This window comes from Uranotaenia lowii, chromosome 3 (genome assembly GCF_029784155.1).
Source record: "Uranotaenia lowii strain MFRU-FL chromosome 3, ASM2978415v1, whole genome shotgun sequence".
Classification (NCBI taxonomy): Eukaryota; Metazoa; Arthropoda; class Insecta; order Diptera; family Culicidae; genus Uranotaenia; species Uranotaenia lowii.
In genome coordinates this window covers 47,239,196-47,261,725 of record NC_073693.1, presented here as the reverse complement: position 1 = coordinate 47,261,725, position 22,530 = coordinate 47,239,196, and the positions used below count along the sequence as shown (strand labels likewise).

Here is a 22,530-nt window from a genome sequence, read left to right as displayed (position 1 = left end):
TTTGATGTACTGTGGATAGCTTCGAAATTCCTTTGGATAGTCGGATAGGAGAATAAATGTTTGATTTTTTTAAGTAACGACAAACGAGTTTATTGTCTAACGATTTTTTCAACTGTACTTGTCCATTACATATTTGTATAAGTATAAGTCAAATTTTCGGTTTATTATATTTTAGTCAGTTTTAAGCCAGATGGATCGATTTCTATCCAATTTTAATTAAGGGAAACTGAAGATGTAAACGTTGAAAATATGTTTTCTAGGGACCTCTGCTATTACAATTTGAAATCTATTTTCTGAGTCTTAAAATCTCAAAGACGTATTAGGGCTTCAGTAAAAGAATTCTACCAAATCGAGCCATCTGAAAAAAAAATTATCTAAACAGTTTTATTTTTTCTAACACGCACTTAATACTCGTCTCAATCGATTCGGTTACATGACTAGTCGAACACATTATTGTTTCATCGATCTATCGCAGTTTCGTCTTACATTATAAACGCTTTAACGTGCTTTAACAATAATTTTTTATGATGTTTACATTTTCTATGTTAAGGCAGAACTACCTAGCTCTCTTTTGAAAAACGACATTTACAAAAGTGGTGGTACATTATTATTCGGCCATAATTTTCTGAAACTCATTTAGGGAGCCATACATTTCCGGATCCTCCTGCCGGTGGCCCTGCATTTGCGGTGGCCGAGGAAGTGCCAACGGAACCGGAAGCAACTCAGGCATCACCGAATGATGCGTTATCAGTGCCCTTAGCGATGTGAACTCCTTGGTGAAACCCTGTTGGAAAAAAACTCCGTTAAACTTCCATTTATTCAGAAACTTCTCATAGACTTACTTTGATTTTGTACCCTCGTATTGTCCTTAAGATTAGGTAATGCGCTACTTTTGGTGCCGGTGGTGGAACTCTGAGGGACAGAGCGAAACAGCCTGGTTTGGTGGTGCTCTGGCGCACCAGGAAGGCCCCAGGCGTCTGCCGGGAGAGGACTTCCAGTGAAATCTCCCGCGGGATGCCGGCCTGAAACCAGGGAGCCCCTTGCAGGTCGTGCTGTTCTTTGAGGCTGAGGCAGTCGTTCCGTAGCATAGGGTAGGATGATATCGACCCACCCTGCTGCTGGTACACCACCATGCTGTGATTGTACCGGGGAGATCCTTCCACGGAACTTGGCGGACAGCCGACTGTCGTAGTTGGAGGTTTTCCAACGGAAGAAGCTGCCGTTAGAGATCGTTGGCAGGAATCGCCGAATTTGTTGTACACAACGTTGGCTTCGACGGCCGTTTCGGCGCAGATACCCTCGTTGACGTAACCATCCGAAATGGTTTGCGAAGAGGAGGATGAGCTGCTGGGGGACGAACTGTGTACCAGGGGGCGGCTGTCCTCGGCCGTTCGGAGGATGCTCATGGTGAGTCGTTTGACCTGGAGGAAGAAGGATCGGAAAATAGAAAGGTTAGAATTTTATGATACAAGTCTAGTCCCGAAGTATTGGTCATGCTGTGACTTGAAAATGAGGTTCAAAATGCATTGAATATGAATTTTATACAACGCTGTTATGTGTAAATTCGATTAACTGTGTACTTTCTATCATTCTGGCAACACTGTTCAGAGAAAATAAACGACACTTGTGAAAGAGGAGCTCTAGCGAAAGCACGCGTTTTTTTTCGGTCGCTTTAGTCCCCTTTTTAATCGATACAGTCCACTCGTAGTACTTGATCAACTACTAGATCTTCCGCGAAACATTTTGGTATGCAGCGAGCCTGATGCATATTTGGATCACGAAAGTTAATCGACGTGTGATTTGTGATTAAGTGAACGGAATCCAGAGAGTACCGATTTGATCGGGAAAATACGGAAAATACAGACTGTACTTCGCCGCGTGTGCAGTGAAAAACAAAAAAAAAAAACAAAAATAAAACTCAAAAAGTGAACCCGTTTGAGAATTTTATGGGTGTTGCCAATGCAGCACTTCCTGTAGTGAAACAACAAACGGATCCACCAGATTCGGAGAATCCGGTTCCCACAGTGTCGAACTTAGTTGTTAGTAGTGAAAGTGATCCTGGGAATGGGATGGGGGCAGAGGAAAACCTGATGCTGGATGGAAGAAGTGGAACGATAAGCGAACAGTTGAAAATCCAAGTTGAACGTGAATAAGAAAGAAAAGAAAATGACGAACTAAAAGTGATTCTCCTGGAAAAGCAAACAGTCAATAGAAAATTGAGAAGATTAAAAGTGGCAATTCAGACTACGCCGGATGGAAGTTTTGGGAACAAGCACTTTCTACAACTAGGAGTACAACGAATACCAGAACAAAATTTATTCGTTAAATTTGGGTGATGCAACGAAGGCCGCAGAAGAATTCAAATTCATCGATTTTGTAAAAGACTATACCGAATTGTACGTCCTGACAACGAAACAGCTGGAAAGTGCAATGAAGAAGATAGTGTTGTTCCTGTGGTGCGTGAAGAAAACATTCAGCCATTTAAACAACCAACATTTGATGGGAATTACAAAAACTGGTTCGTCAGCGATCAAACTGTACTATCTCCGAAATGCTTTGGTAGGTTCCGCCGCAGGAGTTATCGACCAGGACATAACCAACAACAACGATTATGAGGCTGCCAGGGCAACACTTCGTGAGCGGTATGAGGATGCCAAAACCCGCAAGGCCTGGGTGTTGCACCAAATTTCTCAAGAAGATTCAAGTTATCAAACAACAATTGATTTCTTGAAGGAACGGTGCCGAGTGTACTAAGTTTGAAAACCAAGCTGACTGGCAGCTTTTTGAAAATGTTTTACTAGAAAAACTCACAAAGAAAAACTAGAAAAACTCCCACAACACGACACCGAATCTAGCTGAAATAACAGAAGCAATAGTTAAAGCAGTCGAGGCCAGCATCAAGTGGCAGTTGCTGCCATAAATCAGTACCTTGGTGGAACAAAGAAGTACAAGAACTAATAATGAGAGAAGACGAAAGTTGAAACGCCTAAGAATCCTTCCAGCAGACGACCAACAACGCGCCAACGTTTGGAAAGAGTTCCAAGTATCTATCAATGCGTTACATCGTGGGTTAGTGGAAGCGAAAAATCAAGTTGGGAAAACTTTGTCGCTACTTTTACATCCGACACCCCCAAAACAGTTATGTGGCAGAATTTAAATCGATTCTCTGGGGGACGAAAATCGCCCCGAATAGTACTTGAAACCCTAAACGGAATAACAGAGGATCACCAAAAAGTTGCAGAAAGTCTTGGAGACCATTTTCAGTCAATGTCCAATCAACCCCAACTACTATTTGCACCGCCACCTCGTACCAGCCGGAAAAATTAAAAGGCGATATCCGATCAGAAAAGAAAATTTTCTATACAGGAGTTTTTCCATGCGACGAAATCCAAAAAAGGCAACTCTGTTGGACCAGATAGAATAAGTAACGAAATGATACGACGACTACCAAATTACAAACATTGCAACAAAACGCAACTCCTCGACTGTTTAAACGAGCTGTGGGAGAATGGATTTTTTTTACCCTCTTGGAAAAAAGCCATAATTATACCCCTGGCAAAACCTGGGAAAGATCCTAAAAAAGCTGAAAACCACAGACCAATATCGCTATCGAGTTGTATTGGTAAATCTATGGAACGCATGGATAACCGAAGACTTGTTCAGTGGATCGAAGACCGGAATCTATGGAGCCGGGACAAATACGCGTTCAGAAAAGAACAGAACTGGAGGCTGCCTTAGACGATCCCTTTGAAAATAAGCAACACTCTGAGTTGGCCCTACTAGACCTCAGCAAAGCATACGATACTGCTTAAAAAGCACCCATTTTCGCTACTTTAGCTAGATGGGGAATTAGTGGAAGTCCATATAATTGCCTTCAAGACAACACTGAACAACACTGAGTTCGTTGGTGGCGAGAACATCTTTCTCGTGTATCCAGTTTCCAATTCATCACAGATCAACCCCGCAAAATCATCTTGACTCCGCTACATCTACTGGGCCTCGACTACCGGGACGCAACGTATCAGGAACTACGGAGACCTCTGAGCCCTTCGACTCAGTCGCGCCGTTTCCTGCCAGCGACAACAGTCGTCCCGGCCCTGAGTTCGTCTGTGGTGAAGGGGTTCTCCAGCTTGCGATTTCATGCAAGTACGCTACTTTCAACTGTCCTTCTCCTAGTGATTGAATTTGCATTCCCAGGGATCTTCGTTCTCGTTCTGCATCCGATACAGCCGAGCCCATCAATGTTTATTACTAGAACGTTGGTGGTATCAATTCCTGTCTGGTTGATAAGCTCCTTGCCACGTCATGCTCCTGCTATGAAATCATCGCCTTTACAGGAACATGGCTAAATGACCGCACCTTATCCAGTCAAATTATCGGCCCAGATTATGCAGAGTTCCGTTGCGATCGAAACCCCCTGAACAGCAAAAGGTCAACTGGAGGCGGAGTTTTACTTGCTGTCAACTCTAGACTCCCGGCTCAGCTTATCGAAGACAGTTCCTGGGACGATATGGAGCTTTTTTGGGCCCGAATTGATCTCGGTGATCGGAAATTGTACTTATGCGTGGTGTACGTGCCTCTTGATCGCTCTAGTGACCCGCTTGTAGCTGAGTCTTTTTCGCGGTGCCTATCCAAAGTAAGCTCAATCTGCTCTCCCGAAGATGACATACTTGTTATCGGTGATTTCAACATGCCTGGCTTGAAATGGTGCCCTTCCAATGGCGGTTTTTTGTTCCCAGATCCTATGCGCTCCTATTTCCCGGCTCCTTCCAATATCTTCCTGGACTCTTTGAGCATCGCGACTCTTCGCCAGATCAACAGCTTTGAAAACGAAAACGGCCGTATGCTAGACCTCTGCTTCATAAACGAAGGCTTCAGGAATCCGACTATTAATTTAGCTTCTGCTCCTCTTGTTAAAGTTGTTTCTCATCACCCAGCTTTAGTGGTCTCACTCGATGTCACTAGAGTTAACGCTCCTATAGAGGAAATCGCTCCCTTCTACCAGGACTTCAAAAACGTCGACTACGAAGCTATCTCACTTGTCCTGGATTCTATCGAATGGGAGAACGAGCTCGATATGTCTAATCCCGATGCAGCCGTTGCGAATTTTTCAAATATATTGAACTATATAATTGACCGCCATGTTCCGAAACGTAGCTTACCCTCCAACCCACGAAGCTCCCTGGGTCACTAATCAACTGCGACAACTGAAGACGGCAAAAAACCGTGCTCTTCGAAACTTCATTTATTTATTTCGTCAATCAGTTGTAGACTACGTTTACAATTTGCTCATACAAAAATTGTCTTAACCACTATTTTGTAAATGTCTTCTGTTTAACACTTTTCTTATTGCAGCTCTGGACATGGTTATGTCAATATGTACACAATATTGATTATAAGTTTTCATCATTTGGTTTACAGGTTTGTTGCTGGCGTACATGGTTCGTTGAGACTCAGCTTGAAATAAGTTTCTGGTTCTTAGTATGCGTGAGGGTGTGTAAAAGTTCAAGTTTTCTAACAAGTATTCTGATTTTACACGTTGGGAGATAATATCGTTAACAAAGGAAATCATAGCAACGTCTCTTCGTTTTTCAAGCGTTTCAATATTGATTAACATGCATCGTGCTTCATATGATGGAAGAATTAAAGTGGAACTCCAGCCCAGCTTTCTTAGTGCAAACAGTAGAAATTGTTTTTGAACCGATTCTATTCTTGTAACATGAGTGGGCTGATACGGGCACCAAACTACACTACAATATTCGAGTATAGATCTTACATACGATATGAAAAGTGTTTTTATTGTATAAGGGCCCTTAAAGTGATAACAGAATCTTTTGATAAACCCTAACATACTGAAAGCTTTATTAATAATCGTGTTAAAATGTTCAATAAAAGTTAGTTTGGTGTCCAGTATTACACCTAGGTCCCTAATTTTGTTACATCTTTCAATCTGCTGCTGCCTTAAAGTAAAATTAAAATCATGATGGTTCAGTTTTCTAGAGTAAGATATAATGTTGCACTTTTTAATATTGAGATCTAGCAAACTTTTTGCACACCAAGTGTAAAAAATATCAATATCATCCTGAAAATGCTGTAAATCCATTCTGTTACGTATCTCCATGTACAGTTTCATATCGTCGGCATAAATGAGTACTTTGACGCTATTTAATACTAAATTGACATCGTCTACAAAAATTATAAATAACAAGGGGCCCAAGTGAGATCCTTGTGGAACACCAGAAGTGACCTGTATTTCTGTCGAGATTTTTCCTTTAAAACGGACTACCTGCGTTCGATCCGACAAATATGACTCGATCCATTTTAAAAGTGAAGTTGATAATCCTATACGTTTTAGTTTAAAAAGTAGCAATGAAATGTCAACTCTATCAAACGCCTTACTAAAATCTGTATATAAAGTTTCAACAAAATTACATCTGTCCATAGCTCCAAGCGAGAAGTTCACAAATTCTAATAGGTTGGTAGATGTTGATCTACCTTTGAAAAAGCCATGTTGGTTATTGGAGATGCGATTATTTACTTGATTGAACATCTTTTGATTCACAATCGCCTCAAACATCTTTGGGATACATGAGATAATAGCAATGCCTCGATAATTTTTTATGTCTGATCGTTTACCAGATTTAAATATTGGGATTAAAAATGACTTTTTCCAGGCTATCGGAAAGACTCCTGATTTAAGAGATAAATTGAACAGCCAAAATAGTGGATTAACAAATGAAGTAGCAAATTTTTTAAGTAATAGTGGAGGTATTTGATCAGGACCTGGACCTTTTTTGTCATCAAGACTATTGAGGGAACTTAAAATTTCTTGCACAGTAATATTTTCAACACTAACGTCATTTACTCGTTCAGGAAGATAAGAAAAATAATTTAAGTCTGGAGAAGCATTAGATTTTTTGTAAATATTTTGAAAAAAACGAGCAAACTGGTTACAAATCTCCTCACTGTCAGATCCATCAAAGTCTTCAAACTGCATACGTGATGGAAAATTAGATGTTTTCATTTTTTCATTTGCATAGCTAAAGAAGGTTTTAGGATCGGATTTAATATTGCTCTCTACTCTTGCGTTGTAACTGTTATAAGCTAGCGATATTTCTACATCAAGTACTCTGCAAATTTCTTTGTATGCGTTCAGATTGTGCGAATTCTTATTTTTCTTATAGGCTTTATGTGCTTTTTGCTTTTTATTTTTGAGTTGTTTTATATCACGTGTGTACCATGCTGGATGTTTATAGCTTGTCAGTATTCTTTTCTTTCTCTTAGGCACGAGTTCGTCAATAATTGTATATAGATTACTACTAAATAAACCAGCAGCTACATTCATATCTGATTCATCTTTCAAAAGATTTTGCCAATTAATATCATTGAAACGCATATCAAAATCAGAATAATTCAGGTTTTTAAAATCGTATACGAGTTCAAAATCGGCACCACTAGGGCGCTGTCTATATAGATCAGTAAAAAGTGAATACTCTATGGCAGTATGAAATTTTTCGTTTTTCCATAATGGATCTGCAGCTTCTTCAATACAAAAATCTTCCGTGCAGTTGGTGAACAATAGGTCTAAAAAGCGGTTTTGCTGGTTGCGAACATGATTAATTTGATGAAATCCTAGTTCACTTATTTTATCAAAAATAAAATGTAATGTTACGTTCTCACCTATAACCGGTTGCAATATCGATGAGTTTTCAACATCTTCAATAAAATCAATGGAATTCTGGTTAAAATCACCATAAATATGTATTTTAGTCTCAGGTTTCAATGATTCAATTATGGTTTCAGCAGTCCGGAAAAACTTTTCATATGAGTCTTTTTTAGCCATATCTGGAGGGAAATACACAGATACAAAAATATGTATTTCTTCATGAATCGTAATTTTAACCCAGACATCTTCATACTCGGCGCATTTACTGCTAGGAAGCTGTTCAGAGGAAAGAGTGCCTTCAACTGCGATAAGTACACCACCACCAGATTCTTTGTCAGTTGATTCGAAATCGCGGTCACTTCGAAAAACATTGAATCGACTTCCAAAAACTTCTTCGCTCTTTATATCTTCAGACCAATTTGTTTCTGTAGCTAAAATAATGTCATACGAGCAGCCATTAACTTTTTTTAAAATTTCATGAATTTTTCTTGCACTCCGCATTCGATTAAAATTTTGACAATAAATTATTGTCTCTTTAAAGTTAGTTACCTCTCCTTGATGGAGAGTCGTCGATTCTTCAAGATGATTGTTGTCCTCCAAGGGGTCTGTCAATTTCTGGCAAAACACGAATGTCTGCATGTACAAGCCTGACATGGAGCAGTCGATGACGTTTGCACAGCCACGGGTTCGTGCCCTGGGACAAAAGATGAACTGCATACTGGGGCCGAAAAAGTTCCAGACGGTGACAAATTAAACGGGCGCGGAGCGATAGGTGTTGAAACTGTTGATGCAGCACTTGTTGGGTACGGATTAAGAATTTCACCCCTTTGAAAGTGAATTGGTCGATGACTGGGTGGAGGTCTGGAGAATTGAACCTTCGCTGCAGCAAGAAGCTCACGGTCAGTAGGTATTTGAATGTAATTGTTGTTGTTGTTGTTTCTGTTGCTGTTGTTGTTAATGTTGTTGTTGTTGTTGTTGTTTTTGTTGTTATTGCAGTTAAAGTTGAGGTTGGGATTGTGGTACCGATTTTTATTGTAGTTGTGGTTATTTTTATTATGACTGTTCGAGTTGTATTCCCTTTTTCTTTGTTTTTTTCTTATATTTGCGGCATCTGCCATTTTTTGCTGAAGTAAGCGACGCTTTTTTCGCTCATCATATTCACTCCAGTCAGCTTTCCAAATTTTAGTGGTTCCTAATAGTCGCCATCCTGAATTATCAGCATTTACTAAATCCAATTCAAACTCTAAGCTTGGCAGTGAATCAGGCAAAGTGGGAGCCTGAACAATCTTCGATTTAAGCTCATCAACATTCGATGACAATATTTTTAGTTCACCTATAATGTCGATTTCAAGCAATGGATTGTTATGCATCGTACAAATGGCTGCTGATTCGATGCTTCGCTGATTAAGCTGACAAATGTCATTGTTAATTATGGTCAGCGATTGATTAATGTATTTTTTTAAATTTGAAGAGGATGAATTTATGGAGGCCATCTGTTCCTTAAGATCGCTAAGCAAAGTTTCTATGCTCTCCAAAATTTGCTGGATATCGCTCGGTCTTTCACCTTTCTGCGCAAGTCGGTGCATCACCTCGGTGTTTTCATTTATTTGCTTCGTTAGCAGCTTCTGTTGCTCAGCAAGCGCATTAAAATCAAACGTTGTGGATACCAGCGACTGGCATGACTCACAGCATGGAAGTAAAAACGAGGATGGATCCACCGTTTTTTTGTCAAATTTCTTGATACGGAGTGAGCCACGCAGGGACGATACCCCCACACAGGAGGGGTGAAATGACCGGGTGCACCCGACACATGACCACAGCACTTCAGCGGAAGAATCAGCTTCACACACTTCGCAAACTTTACTCATTTTTTTATATATATTATTGTTATTATAACACCGGCACAGAAAGAAAAAAGCGCTAACTTGCGAAAAGTACTAGAAGCAAAAAAAAAAAACAATTAATTAATTATTACGCGCGGGCCGGGAGCGGGTTAAAAACGCGTCCAAACTGATTGACGAATCGATTGAAATCATCAGCAAGCACAAGTCCTCTGCACAAAGGAAGAATACCGCAAGCTGAACACGGCGTACAAAAAAGCAGTAGGCGTTGCTACCAGAACTATCTCCACCGGCTACAGCGTAATTTTAAGACCAACCCGAGATCTTTCTGGAAGTACGTCAAAAATCAGCGGAAAGAATTCGGGCTTCCTTCTCAAATGTTTTTGAACGGCCATACAGGGAACACCGATCTTGAAATATGCAACCTCTTTGCTGAGAAATTTTCCAGCGTTTTCACAACTGGGTCCATTTCCTCAGAGCAACTGGCTGTGGGAAATATCACACCTCTAGACTCTTCCTTAAACGGTATTGCTTTCGATGACGCAGCCATATAAAAGGCGACAGCAAAGCTTAAGCGGGCCACAGACTACACAAATGGCCTGTACAAATTCGATGATCCCACGACGATTGTTTGATCTGGGCTAGCCCACACACTATACAAACATTTTTCACGCGAACACAAACGATTGCTGGCGAAAACAGCAACAGCAACAAAAAAAACCCTCTCCACCCCGGCTGGGAGGATGATTTGTACAAAATATTTCGATCCCGACCGATTTTACTCCAACCGCTTGGGCGCTCATTCAAGCAGTGCCATACACTATGCAAATCGTGTTTACAGCGACAACATTTCATCGAATTTCATCGCATTTGTACAAATGTTGTGTAGTCTGTGGCCCGCTTTAAAAATTTATCATCTACGGGTCCAGGTTCGAATTGGTTGTTCTGGATCCGATTTTCTCGTCCTCAAAGATCAGCACGGATTTCTACCGAAACGATCCACGACAACAAATTTGCTGACGCCATCTATACTGATCTGTCTGCTGCTTTCGATAAAGTTAATCACGATATTGCTATTGCTAAACTCGAACGCCTAGGATTCTGTGGATCCCTACTGGACTGGTTTCGAAGCTACTTAACGGGACGCAAGTTATCAGTTCAAACTGGACATTTTTTCTCAAGACAATTCTCCGCTTATTCAGGTGTGCCCCAGGGAAGCCACTTGGGACCGATAGTTTTTGTCATCTATTTTAACGATGTTCTCACTCTCTTGGACGGCCCAAAACCTCTTCACGCAGAGTACACTCTTGGGAACGAATCCATCGCCCGGGTGGACCACCTCAACGATCTGGGCGTTATCCTAGACCATCGGCTGGAGTTTAAGACTCATACGAATTACATCTTCGATAAAGCGTCTAGAAGTCTTGGTTTCTTATTTCGCGTAACAAAGGAGTTTAAAGATGTGTACTGCCTAAAAAGTCTGTATTGCAGCATAGTTCGCTCAACGCTTGAATATGCATCTGCAGTTTGGTGCTCATTTTACCGGAACGGAGCTGAACGAATAGAGGCTATCCAGCGGCGTTTCATACGGTATGCCCTGCGACACTTGAACTGGTTAGATCCGTTTCGTTTACCCAGTTACGAAAACCGTTGCCGCCTAGTTGATTTAGAAACGCTTCAAATTCGTCGTAACGCTGCACGTGCTCTAGTCGTAGCGGATCTCCTTGCGTCGAGGATTGACTCTCCCATGCTGTTGGAGGCTATTCCTCTCAGTGTGCGACCCCGAGGATTAAGGAACCAAAATCTACAGCTCTATGTTCCCATCCGGCTGAACAACTACGGAGCCAACAGCGCTCTAATTGGAATTTTGAGAACTTTCAACCGCTTCGCCGAGTACTTCGACTTCGACGCTTCAAGGACTACTTTCCGAAGAAAAAATTTAATGGTTTCGAGAACTTTGTAGATTTAACTAGTTTTTATGATGATTTAACTAGTTTTTAGTGATTCGTTGATGTTTTACACAAATAAACAAATAAACAAGACTTCTTAATAAACAAATTGTTCAAAGTACTGGTCGGTGGAACTTTATCCAAATTGAAATTCATAGAAAATGGAGCTCCGCATGGATCAGTTCTCGCTGTAACACTATTCTTTATTGCCATGGAGCCGTTATTCGAAAGAATCCCCCGCGGAGTGCAAACTTTCGTTTATGCTGACTACATAGGGTTACTTGCATCAGGGGCACAAGTGAAAAGTGTTAGAAAAAAAATTGCAGAATGCTGTGACAAAAGTGATCGAATGGGCTGACGGGATAAATTTCACGATTTCTTCGGATAAGTCTAGCATACTTCACATTTTAAAGAGTAGAAAGCACAAAACGATACCACGAATAACTATTAAGGAGAAAAACTTTCCTTCCGGCACATTAACACTTTAGGGAGAAAAGGTTTCAACTCGCTAAAACTACTTATGCCTAACTATAACTTCGGTATACGCATCGCTGCTGGCGCCTTGCGGAGCAGTCCAATATTATTCCTTCATGCAGAAAGCGAAATTCTACCGTGGATTTACCGATTAATAGAGCGCATGACAACAACCACATGCTACAATCACTCCTACCTCACGAAGGACACTTCAAGCATTCCAATCACTAACTGGCAAAGATATTACCAATGTTTGTAAATCCAGATCAGTTTGCACTCAACCGTGGAATTCCAAAACTCCCAATGTATACTGGTCGATTAAAAAAAAAGTTTTAAAGGAGGAGAGAGTAGCCAGAAGGCAGTCCAACTATTCTAAAACAACCTTCAACAACGCTATTTAAATATCAAGTGGTAATCGAGAAATCTGCTATCAACTACCGGAAGAGTGTACTATTTTTTCGGCAGAAGTTATGGCGTTATTATTTGCACCTAGAACGATTGCCCACAAATCATGATATTCGGTAGTCATTTTCCCAGATTCAGCTAGCGCAGGCATGTCAAACTGGGGGTTAGCGGGCCGCATGCGGCCCGCGGTCTTGGTCAATGCGGCCCGCGTAGCCCCGTCTTAAATTGTCACAAAAAAAACACAACTGATTTTTATGTAAAATATTACTGCAAAAAAACTAAAGCTGAATGAACCGATTTAACTGATTTTGGCTGTGGTCCTCTACGTCATAGAAAATTTTTAATGCGGCCCGCACACCTAAACGAGTTTGACATGCCTGAGCTAGCGTTTTGGAGGCAGTGGAGTCTGGAAAATCTCTTCATCCATGGGTGCAAGAGATTTGAAGAAAATTTACAAAAATTTAAAGGAACCTTGTGTTGGATCCCAGGTCATGTAGGTATTGATGCAAAGCTGACGAATTAGCTGAAAAGGGTAGAAGCCGTCCGAAAATGTCAACTCAGACTCCAATGCCCGACATAATCACATGGATAACATCGGAGATGAGGCTTAAATGGGAGGAAAATTGGCTAGATAATCGGCAACTTTTTTTTGAGAAGAATCAAATCTAGGGGAAAACTGTACAACACGCACCAGCGGGGTAAGATGACTTTCTTGAATTTTAATATGGCAAACAAGCTTTTCTATCCCTTTTCAGGTGAAAAATTCACTAAAACGACCTAATTTCTTAGAAACAGAAGAATTAATCGAAGCTGAGTGAAATTTGTTATATTTCATGTTTAACATATAAGTTTTCATGGTCAACCAGTCTGCGCAATCTGACAAAACTACAGCTTATCGTTTTTCCACTTGTATGCACTTTCGGAAGACTTTAAATATTTAATAGAATTTCACTGACTTTCCAAAAATTTTAACTAAACACAATCATATAAAAATTGAGGCAGAATGCCGCAAGACCACGTGTTTTACGCTCAAATTTTGAATGTTGTTAACTTTTAGGAAAAACTGAATATCAAAACAAAATGTCATGTATTTGCTGTCTCCCAAATGACGATAAGAATGCATAAATATAAAAATTTCATCCATTTTCAATTTCAAGTTGAAAAGGTGCACCAATATTTGATTCGAAAAAGTCATCTGCCGCCATGTTCGCCGCGATATTGGCCAAGAAATTGAATTTCGTTGCCAACTTGAAGGCGTTTTACCTATAAGGATTCTAAAAAGTTATAAAACGCGAAATATTCGATAATTTTGCAATCCTATTTTTTTTTACCAAAGTCTGGTAAGTTAACAAAAACACGATGAACGTGTTATGAAACATTTGATGTTTTGATTATTACATTCCATATAATCATTGTTCTATTTCTTACCACCCTTTCGGTATGGTGCGTTCTGTACATTTGTATTGGCGTTCTACCCCGTGGTGTGTTTTCTAGATGTTTTAGCCGATATAGAAATATCATCAAAACAAGCTCGGGATAATGCTAGTTATGTGTAAACAGATTAACTATGAAGCTTCTATCATTCTGCCAACACTGTTCAGAGAAAATAATCGACACTTGTAAAAGAGGAGCTCTAACGAAGGCAAGCGTTTTTATTTCGGTCACTTTAGTCTGCTTTTTAATCTATACAGTCCACTCGTACCTAGTAAAAATTGACCAACTACTAGATCTTCTGCGAAACAGATTTCAAATTCCGAAATTACTCGTATTCTGATCTATCTCTGAAAATGTGTGAAAAGTGATAGGAAATTAGTATTTTTAATGGAATTATTACTCTCTCTTTGGAAACCATACCGTAGCCCTGAAATTAATCTTAAATCTTCGTTTTGGATTTAAATTTGCGATTACATAAAAAATTAGAGTTCGGATTTTGTTTAACGTTGCCGAATCACATTTCTGCCATGTGTGTCGGGTATGCATTTAAAAAATAGTAGTAACATATAAGGCATGGCCGTAGGAACGGGGGGTGTTTTGGGGGTTAAACCCCCCCCATGAGGGTCCAAAAATGTCAAGCAAAATGTTCATCTCGAAACTCGAAATTTTAAATTCATAATAAAATTTCGATGAACTACTCAAGTTAATCAAGAATAACAATTTCGACTCAGAACTAAGAACAAAACCTCGAAATCTTATCCCAGGTCCACAATTCGACTATAGATTTTCAAAACTTTTTTCACTTGTTGATGAAATGTTTAAGACTGTACTCGAAAAATGCTATCAAAAGTTATTCACATAATAAGTTTATGCATAAATTTTGGGTACAGTCCTTATATTGTCTCCAATATCGAATTTTCAATAGGATTAGACTGACTAAGGTTGCCTTATTGCCCGGATTTTGCCCGAAAGTTTTTACTTATTTGCAAATAAAAAGAAAAATTTAAATTTTGTGATAACAATTTTGTATTTTGCGTCTAAAACAACTTTTTTTACAAAGTATATCAAAATAAACTGACTGTTGTGTTCCGATGAAAACAAACTACTTTGAGTTTTTTCTTCTTGATTTTAATTGAAGAATTCCTGCCCAGATTATGGATTTCAAACTTTGAAATCATGTGCCCGGATTTTGCAAGTGTTTTAGATAAAATAACCCAGAATTTCCCTGCCCGGATAAGTGCGGAAAATATCTGGTGAGCTTATGTTTGAATAGTTTCCGATGCTCTGGTACCATTTTTTGTTTTCATAAATCTAAACTTGTTGTCCGCTCCGGAATTTCGGAATCTGAATCCAGTTGATAGTTCTTGATTTTCAGTTGAAAACTAAAATAAGATTCTTTTGACATGTTCGAAACTCATCATTCCGGAATATTAAAAAAATATTTAAAATAAAAAATCCTTTTAAAAACATCATTAAAATTTATTTAAAATAACAAATCATTTTAAAAATATGGTTTTGAAATATTTACTCTTAATTCTTATGCCAAATTGAAACTTTCAAATTTCCATAATGATGATCCAGAAATAAAATATTAGAGTTTCATCATTCGGAGTTTTCAGTCAGGATAGGAATTCAAAATTTGTATTCAGGTTAAAAATGAAGAATTCAGATTCGGAATTAAAATTCAAAATTTCCCAAAACAAAACAAAAAACAGGTAAAAACTACTATTATAAAATAAGATTTAAACTCATTTTATATATTGCGATCTTTGAAAAATCTATGTTTCAATTTTTTACAGGATTTCAATAATGAAATAAATTATAAATGATAATTTAATGTTGATAAAATAACTTGTAATTCATCTTTGGGTTCAGAGAATATATTTTATTTGTTTGTTGTTAAACATTATTTATATTGTAGATACTTAAAAAAAATTAAAATAAAATATGAATGTATCGAGTTTACAAGAGTCAAAAATAAATCTGTTTTAAACCTTAAATAAGTTTCTTTTTCAATTAAAGCCTTAAAGATTCATTCATATTTTTTTAAATTAAAAAAAAATTATCACTTTTAGGACTTATTTTCGAAATAATGATTCTAAATGGATAACTACTTATATATAAGAACTAACTAACGAAAAAGTAGATACTTTCAGTATCACTTTTTTCCACTAATCTTTATGTATGCATTTTTCAAGCAAAAGTGTTCTAGGTAAAATTTTGTCACCATAACCCCCCCTATGAGGCAGTTCTTCCTACGGCCCTGATATAAGGTACCATTACGTGTTCAATAAAACGGAAATCAAACACACCAACAACATTTTATCTCAGAACATCCTAAGTTTGTTTTTCAACTTACCAGCGGAGGTTTCTCCTGCAATCGGCGGCAATTGTTGAGCTCAGCAGGTGACATCGGTTCAATTCCGGAACCGGAGGAAACATTATTGACTGCTGCTGCTGCTGCTGCCGCTCGCTCGGCTTCGATCCGGAGATTGTTGGTCCGATGGAAGAACAGCGCTGACCCACTTTTGGCCGCACTACCCGAGGAGGATGTCTTTTGGTTTGATCCAGCGGCTACACCTGCCGGACCCGTCGGAACGGAAACGGAAACGGTCGGAATCCCCAACCTGGGATGGTTGTTCGGAGTCGTTTCGATCTGATTACTATTCAGTGCCGTACAATTCATGATGATGTCCAGAGCAGCGGATTCAGTATCGTCGGATGTTTGGCGAAGACATTATCTGGAAAGACAAAACACAGAGAGAAACATGTAGGTACATATAAAGGGCATTAGGTCAATGGGATTCTATCGAACAACGGAAATTATTGGAATTGCTAGGATTTATGGCTCGGAACGGTGACATGTACTCTCAATAAAATAGGACTTTATTACTTCTGACCGTCCAAGCTATTTCCTCCCGTTCGAACGCCTGAAACTAGCCTTTGTGTTCGCCGGAGTGTGGAATTCAATAAAATTAATTGCTAGCCGACACTCCACTTGCGGACCTTACTCAACTCAGAGGCCAGACAAAGGCACATTTCACAAAGTGCCCCAACTCGCACAAGATAAAATTGATTAGCGCAAATGTGAGTGACGAGTAGCTAAGTGACTGGCATTAGACAAACCATCAACATGTTCTCGGGAAAACAACACATCTTCCCCATACACATTCGTATGCATGTGCGTATAATCTCTCTTGGCTGCTGCTTCATGCCACATGAGCAGAAGCAGGTTACGATTTGTGTGTCCGGGGAAACGAACCGTGAATGGATTTTCTTGGGAAATGGACTCTTATCAATCTGCAAGCCCGCATCGCATCGTCTGTCCTGGCCCTGGCTCGTCTCGTCGCACTGTCGGCAAGGCACCATGCTGTATTCAGTCAGTCAGTCAACCAGTCATTCAGTTGAACGGGTGGAATAGCACACTCGCATTAGGAATCCCGGACAAACCGATACGGTTGCTAGCGAGCTTATACAGGGAAGTTAAGTTCTTTTATTGTATTAAAAAAGTGGCTCCAGAGAGTTACGATTTCATTAGCATTAATTGATTAATGCTCATAAAAAACAACCGTGTTGGAATTTTTCGAATTGTGTAGAGTTTGACCTATTTGAAATTATCTAGTTTCTCGTTTTCAAGAAGTACATCGTTTAAATATCATACACATCCGAGGAGTATACGAAAGGTGGCTCCAGAGAGTTATCAACGTCATTTAGTATGCAAATCTTATGAATTCTGAAAAAAAACTGAATGACAAAATCCTTTTTATTTTATTCTATCCTACACAGCAAAAAATTTCTAAAATTATACGCAATCTAAAATGTGTGGCATCTATTTTTTTCCTTGTGTAATTCAAAAACGATGTAATTTCAAACTATTTTTGGTCTATTTTTCATCGCTTTAAAATAAAAAGTGTAAAATTAAACTCTATGCAATAAATTTACACTGCATGATCTAGAAAGCAACATTAAGATATAATTTTACATCAATAACGATGTAAATAATGACAGATCCATTGTTTTCCTTTCTTTCGCGGCTTAAGTTTATTTGTTTTCACTCGAGGTGATGATACACTGCAAAAAATTCTAAAAGTATACGGAATCTTAAACACGAGTAGTCTAATTTTTTACAAGTGTAAATCGGAGACGATGTAATTTTCAACTCCTTTTGATGTAATTTTAGTCTTTTTTCAAAAAGTGAATAGAAATACATTGTTGTGCTATAACTTTAACATTCCGTGATGTAAAAATCAAGCGGTCGATGAATTTTATATCACAAACAGTGTAAAATTGTATGTTTGATTTAAAATTAAATGGAAATGTGTGGCGCGCGTCGGATAAAAAGTAAACAAGTAAAGTATTCGAAAACGAGTCGTAGGCGTAGCTCTAGCATTTCCAGAATCCTTCAAAAGCTGGTAAGTTCATAATTATGTCATATTGAAAAAAGAATGCTGTTAAAATAATCAGTTTTCTCTCCATTGCAGCAAGATCAGATTTTTCGCAGCGGCAGTGATTTTTCGGAGAAATTTTCATCAGGCGGAGGTGACATTGACCGAAAAATAATGGTGTTCTGGGACGAATCGAGGATCCTGGTGGCTGCCATCTGTATAACATCACCGTGCTGGGAATCATCAGATGAAACAAAAATTCCAGGCTGACGCTGTGCGTGATGGTGTATTTTTTTTTTAGGTTATTTTTGGAAATATATGCAAAATTAAAATTTTAAAAGCAGCGTATTCATTCATAGACAACAGCAAAACCTGAATATTTAGCAAAGTTTCTAATAATTAGTTTCTAATATTTACGATAATGAATTTTAAAATTTAAATTCCCGTGTATTTTTACACGACGGCTTTCGTCGCCCGATTTCGTGCATTGTTTTCGATCTAAATTTACACGCCTCAAAAATTACATTCTTGAAAAAAATACATCGTGATAGAATTTTACATCAAAATCGATGTTCCGTTTTCGTGCATCGTTTTCGGACTAAAATTACACAATTTTTTTTTTGCTGTGTAGTGATTGTAAAAAGTGAAAGTCTGTCGAAAATGGGAACTCAAGTTCCGACCTCTGCCGTAAAATCGCAGAGGTTCTAACTTCGAAGCTCTACACAGGCACCGTACGAGCAAAATTTGCTATTTGCTAAAAGCGGTATTTGATTCATAAATGCCCAAAAATGCCATGGAATTCCGAACGGATGAAGGTAAATGAAGTGAAATAAAGGAAAAAAACTAATTTTGTCGAAATTTAATAGTTTTTCTTTCTTTTTTTTACAGTGACGTGGATCCGGATTGGGGCTCATAAGACGTATCTTATGAAAATTATAATAAGAATTTGCCTGAGTGTAGGTATGATTAAGCATTCCAGATCGCTTGGCTTTATCTGGGCCTGCATGATTGTTCAAAAAAAAGCCCGATCCGGCCTGGTTGCCCAGATATTGAAGAAAAATGCCCGGATTTATCCAAAATCAAAGCAAAATCCAAACCAAAACTACATTTTTTTACATAATGTTAGATTATTTTAGCTTAGTTCAGCGAAATACACGTGCAAACATTTTTTTTAATGTAAAATTTGAATTGAAAGCCGCTGATGTGACTCAATAAAAAAATTTCTTGTGTTTATTTTTAATTTTTTTCTTGCATTTTCATAAGAAAAATCTGGATTTGGATCAGATTAGCCCGGGTGTTGCCCAGTTTTTTAACAGAAAATTTCAAAATCCAATGCCTGGATTGTGCCAGGTTTGTTGGGTAAAAAAGCTCGGATTCGCCGTCCTGAATACGGTCAGAAAAATGTGTGGAAAGCTTAGGTATGACGTGCATAATAAATATAAATATTCTCCTAAAATATTATTAAAATAATGAAAAGGGAAAAGGTAGGGGCTGAATATTCATATTTGAATTATTCCATGGAAAAGTAGGAGTTGATGTTTTGCTGATAAACCACATCAAACACGCTAAAATAGTTGATTCCAAAAAGAGATTTTATTCGCGCAATACGTAAGATTTGTACGCTACGAAGCAATTTAGTATATTGGTTTGGTGCTCTTTGATAGCTGTTCGGGGGTTTATTGCATACTCAAAGGCACCAAGGTGACTTCAACTCTAACAACTACATAAAAACCGCAGGCAGCTGGCGCAGTTATCTATGTGATACTAAAGGATACTCAAAAAGCTAATTTCAAGGGAAAAAATGCTTCATAAGAGTCTCGAAACATAGCAAAACAGTAATGTTTAACTTTAACAGAAACTATGAATCAACTTTAAGACAACCTAGAAAACTGTCAAAGATTAGTGAAAAAATTAAAGAAATGGTTGCTTCTAATACATGTGCACCAAACGAACATTTTTAGTTCTTATTCTAATTTTTCAAACTAACTTTTAATATGTAATTTTTATAACGAACTAGCTGATCCCATACGAACTCCGTTTCGCTTTCAACTTGGAATATGTCATGAACAGTTTGTATGAAAGTCAATTGCCAAGCATTTTCCAGATTCATTGTTAATTAATAATTGCAAAAATATTGGACGATCACTTCGTCTGTCGTCTGCTACTAAATATGAAATCAGAAATCAAAAACCACGTGTATAAATTTCGACTAAATCATTGCATAACAAAGCAATTATTGCCAAAAAGCTAAACCCCTTTCGAGGGCTCTTATATAAACTTTGATATCTGAAATTTGATTTAGTGAAATACACTAAATTGGATACCTCAAATCGATTGCACGCCACTCAAAACTATCGTGTACCAATTTTTATCTGAATACGATGTATAATAACGTCAATATCACAAAAACAGCGAACAGTTAATATGGACGACCCCTTTGGCTGTCCCCTTACACAAAATTTGACACCTGAAATCGATTGCTTGTCTTTCAACACACTCATGTGCAAATTTACAACACCATCCGACGAAAAATAACGTCAATATCGTGAAAACAATATTTGTCTTGTATGGACGATCCCCTTCAGAAGGGGTCATCCAAAAATCTGAAAACATTTTTCATCCTTCCTGGTCCTAACGATTATCCATGCCAAAGTTCAGCTCTCTAGCTCTTAAGACGGCTGAGTCTATAGAGGACAAACAAACAAACAAACAAACAAACAAACATACAGAAATTGCTTTTTATATATATAGATCATGTATCTAAATTTGAATTAAAAATCTTTAATACAGTTTTGAATTTAAAATATGAATGATTATTTGACTTTTGAAACGTTAAAATTTTTTTTCAATCAAACTGAACTCTGAAAGGGTCATTTGGTTAGATTCCCAAATAAAGTATTGTTGTGGAATTCTTGGAAATATTTTCTTTATTTTTAAAATGGTAAGCCAAATTTTTATAATAGAGCATTAGGTAAAAAAGAGAATCTACCTTCATCGATGAATAAAATCATAAATTTTGCACTAAAGTCCGGTAAATATAGCTCATTTAACTCGAAAATTAAATAAGTTTTTTTTTAAGATAACCTTTTTTCCAAAAATAACTATTATATGCTCAATTAAAATTAGATTAATCTATCAAACTGAGGAGCCAAAAAAAAAAATCAATCATCGATGGAAATAAATCAAATTTTCTAAACTAAAAGTGGAACTTGATCCGAATTTAAGATTTAAGTTTGGAATAGGACTTTTTAAAAATCTGCAATATTATTTAAGTAAATATGTAATAAAAATCAATTCCATGTTGAAAAAAAACCTGTAGATATATTTTTCCAAAAAAAAAGTTTCGACTCAAACTCAAATTCTACATTATATTTGTGTATTTTAGCTGAATTGTGTATATAAACTAACTTTGATCAAAAATAATAATATTAAATGATATAATGAAATATTGAAATTAAATTGACAATCAATATTATAATACAGCGATCTTTTGTGATCGCAACAAAATTATCCACTTGGTATTTTTATTAATAACTCGATAACAAGCTGAATTCTGAATATTAATTCTGAATCTGAATTTCGTGCCTGAATTTAAAACTTGAACTTTGAACCTGTTTTTGAATTTCAAAAAGATTTCTGAATTACAGATCTATTCAAATATAAGCTAACAAGTAAAAAAGCGTTCAAGTCTCCTAAGCCAGAGGTCATGAGATCGAAAACCGGTCACGGCATATATATTACACTTTCTGTGGGTCGGTTATTTAAGCATTTGTAAGATTCAAACCATCTTATCCTTGAAAGATGTACGCCTTAGAGTTAAGTAAATTAGATCTATTCAAAGAAACATAAAGTTTCACTGAAATCCTTTACCCATATCTTTGTTCGTTTTAAAAAAATATATATAAAATTCTCCTTTTATAACCCCTTCGAATTTTGCGAAAATCTCGAATGGCGGAAAAAATTTAAGTTTAAGATGATTTAATAATAAAATTGATAAATCCTTCGATAAATAGCGAAAGTCAAACTGTAGAAGATAAGAATCGTATCATCTTTGTATATAAGAGATTTTTAAAATTTTTGATCTCAAATCACTGGATTTATCGGTTTTGTCAAATGTAGATTGTAAGTAAGTTTGGTGCATGCAAGGTTTTGTCCAAGTTGTTCCAATTGATTGAAAATTTGTTTTTTTTTTCTTTCTATTCCCCGCCTGTGATGTTCAAACTCCTAGTGACAAAAGAAGAATTTCAAAATTGTTCCGGCCAAATGATTTGAAAAGCTAGAATCCTATACTGGATACAGCATCTTTCTCGAAATCTTTATTTGATTTATGGGCAAGCCTGGATATATCAAGAAATTTTGAAATAAACGATAATCAA

The 22,530-nt window shown here is 37.6% G+C and overlaps 1 protein-coding gene across 8 annotated transcripts in view; it reads right to left on the bottom strand.

Moving 5' to 3' along the window:
* Positions 1-126: 126 nt before the first annotated feature.
* LOC129755635 (EGFR adapter protein-like) overlaps positions 127-22,530 on the bottom strand; it is a 230,159-nt gene continuing 207,755 nt past the window's right edge. For all 8 annotated transcript variants that reach the window (XM_055752223.1, XM_055752226.1, XM_055752224.1 and 5 more), the window contains 3 exons: positions 16,129-16,510; positions 843-1,421; positions 127-784 (listed from right to left, as the gene is read on the bottom strand). In XM_055752223.1, coding sequence (XP_055608198.1) covers positions 608-784; positions 843-1,421; positions 16,129-16,455 — 1,083 coding nt within the window. In that variant the 5' untranslated portion in view covers positions 16,456-16,510 and the 3' untranslated portion in view covers positions 127-607. The remainder of the gene's footprint in view (positions 785-842; positions 1,422-16,128; positions 16,511-22,530) is intronic.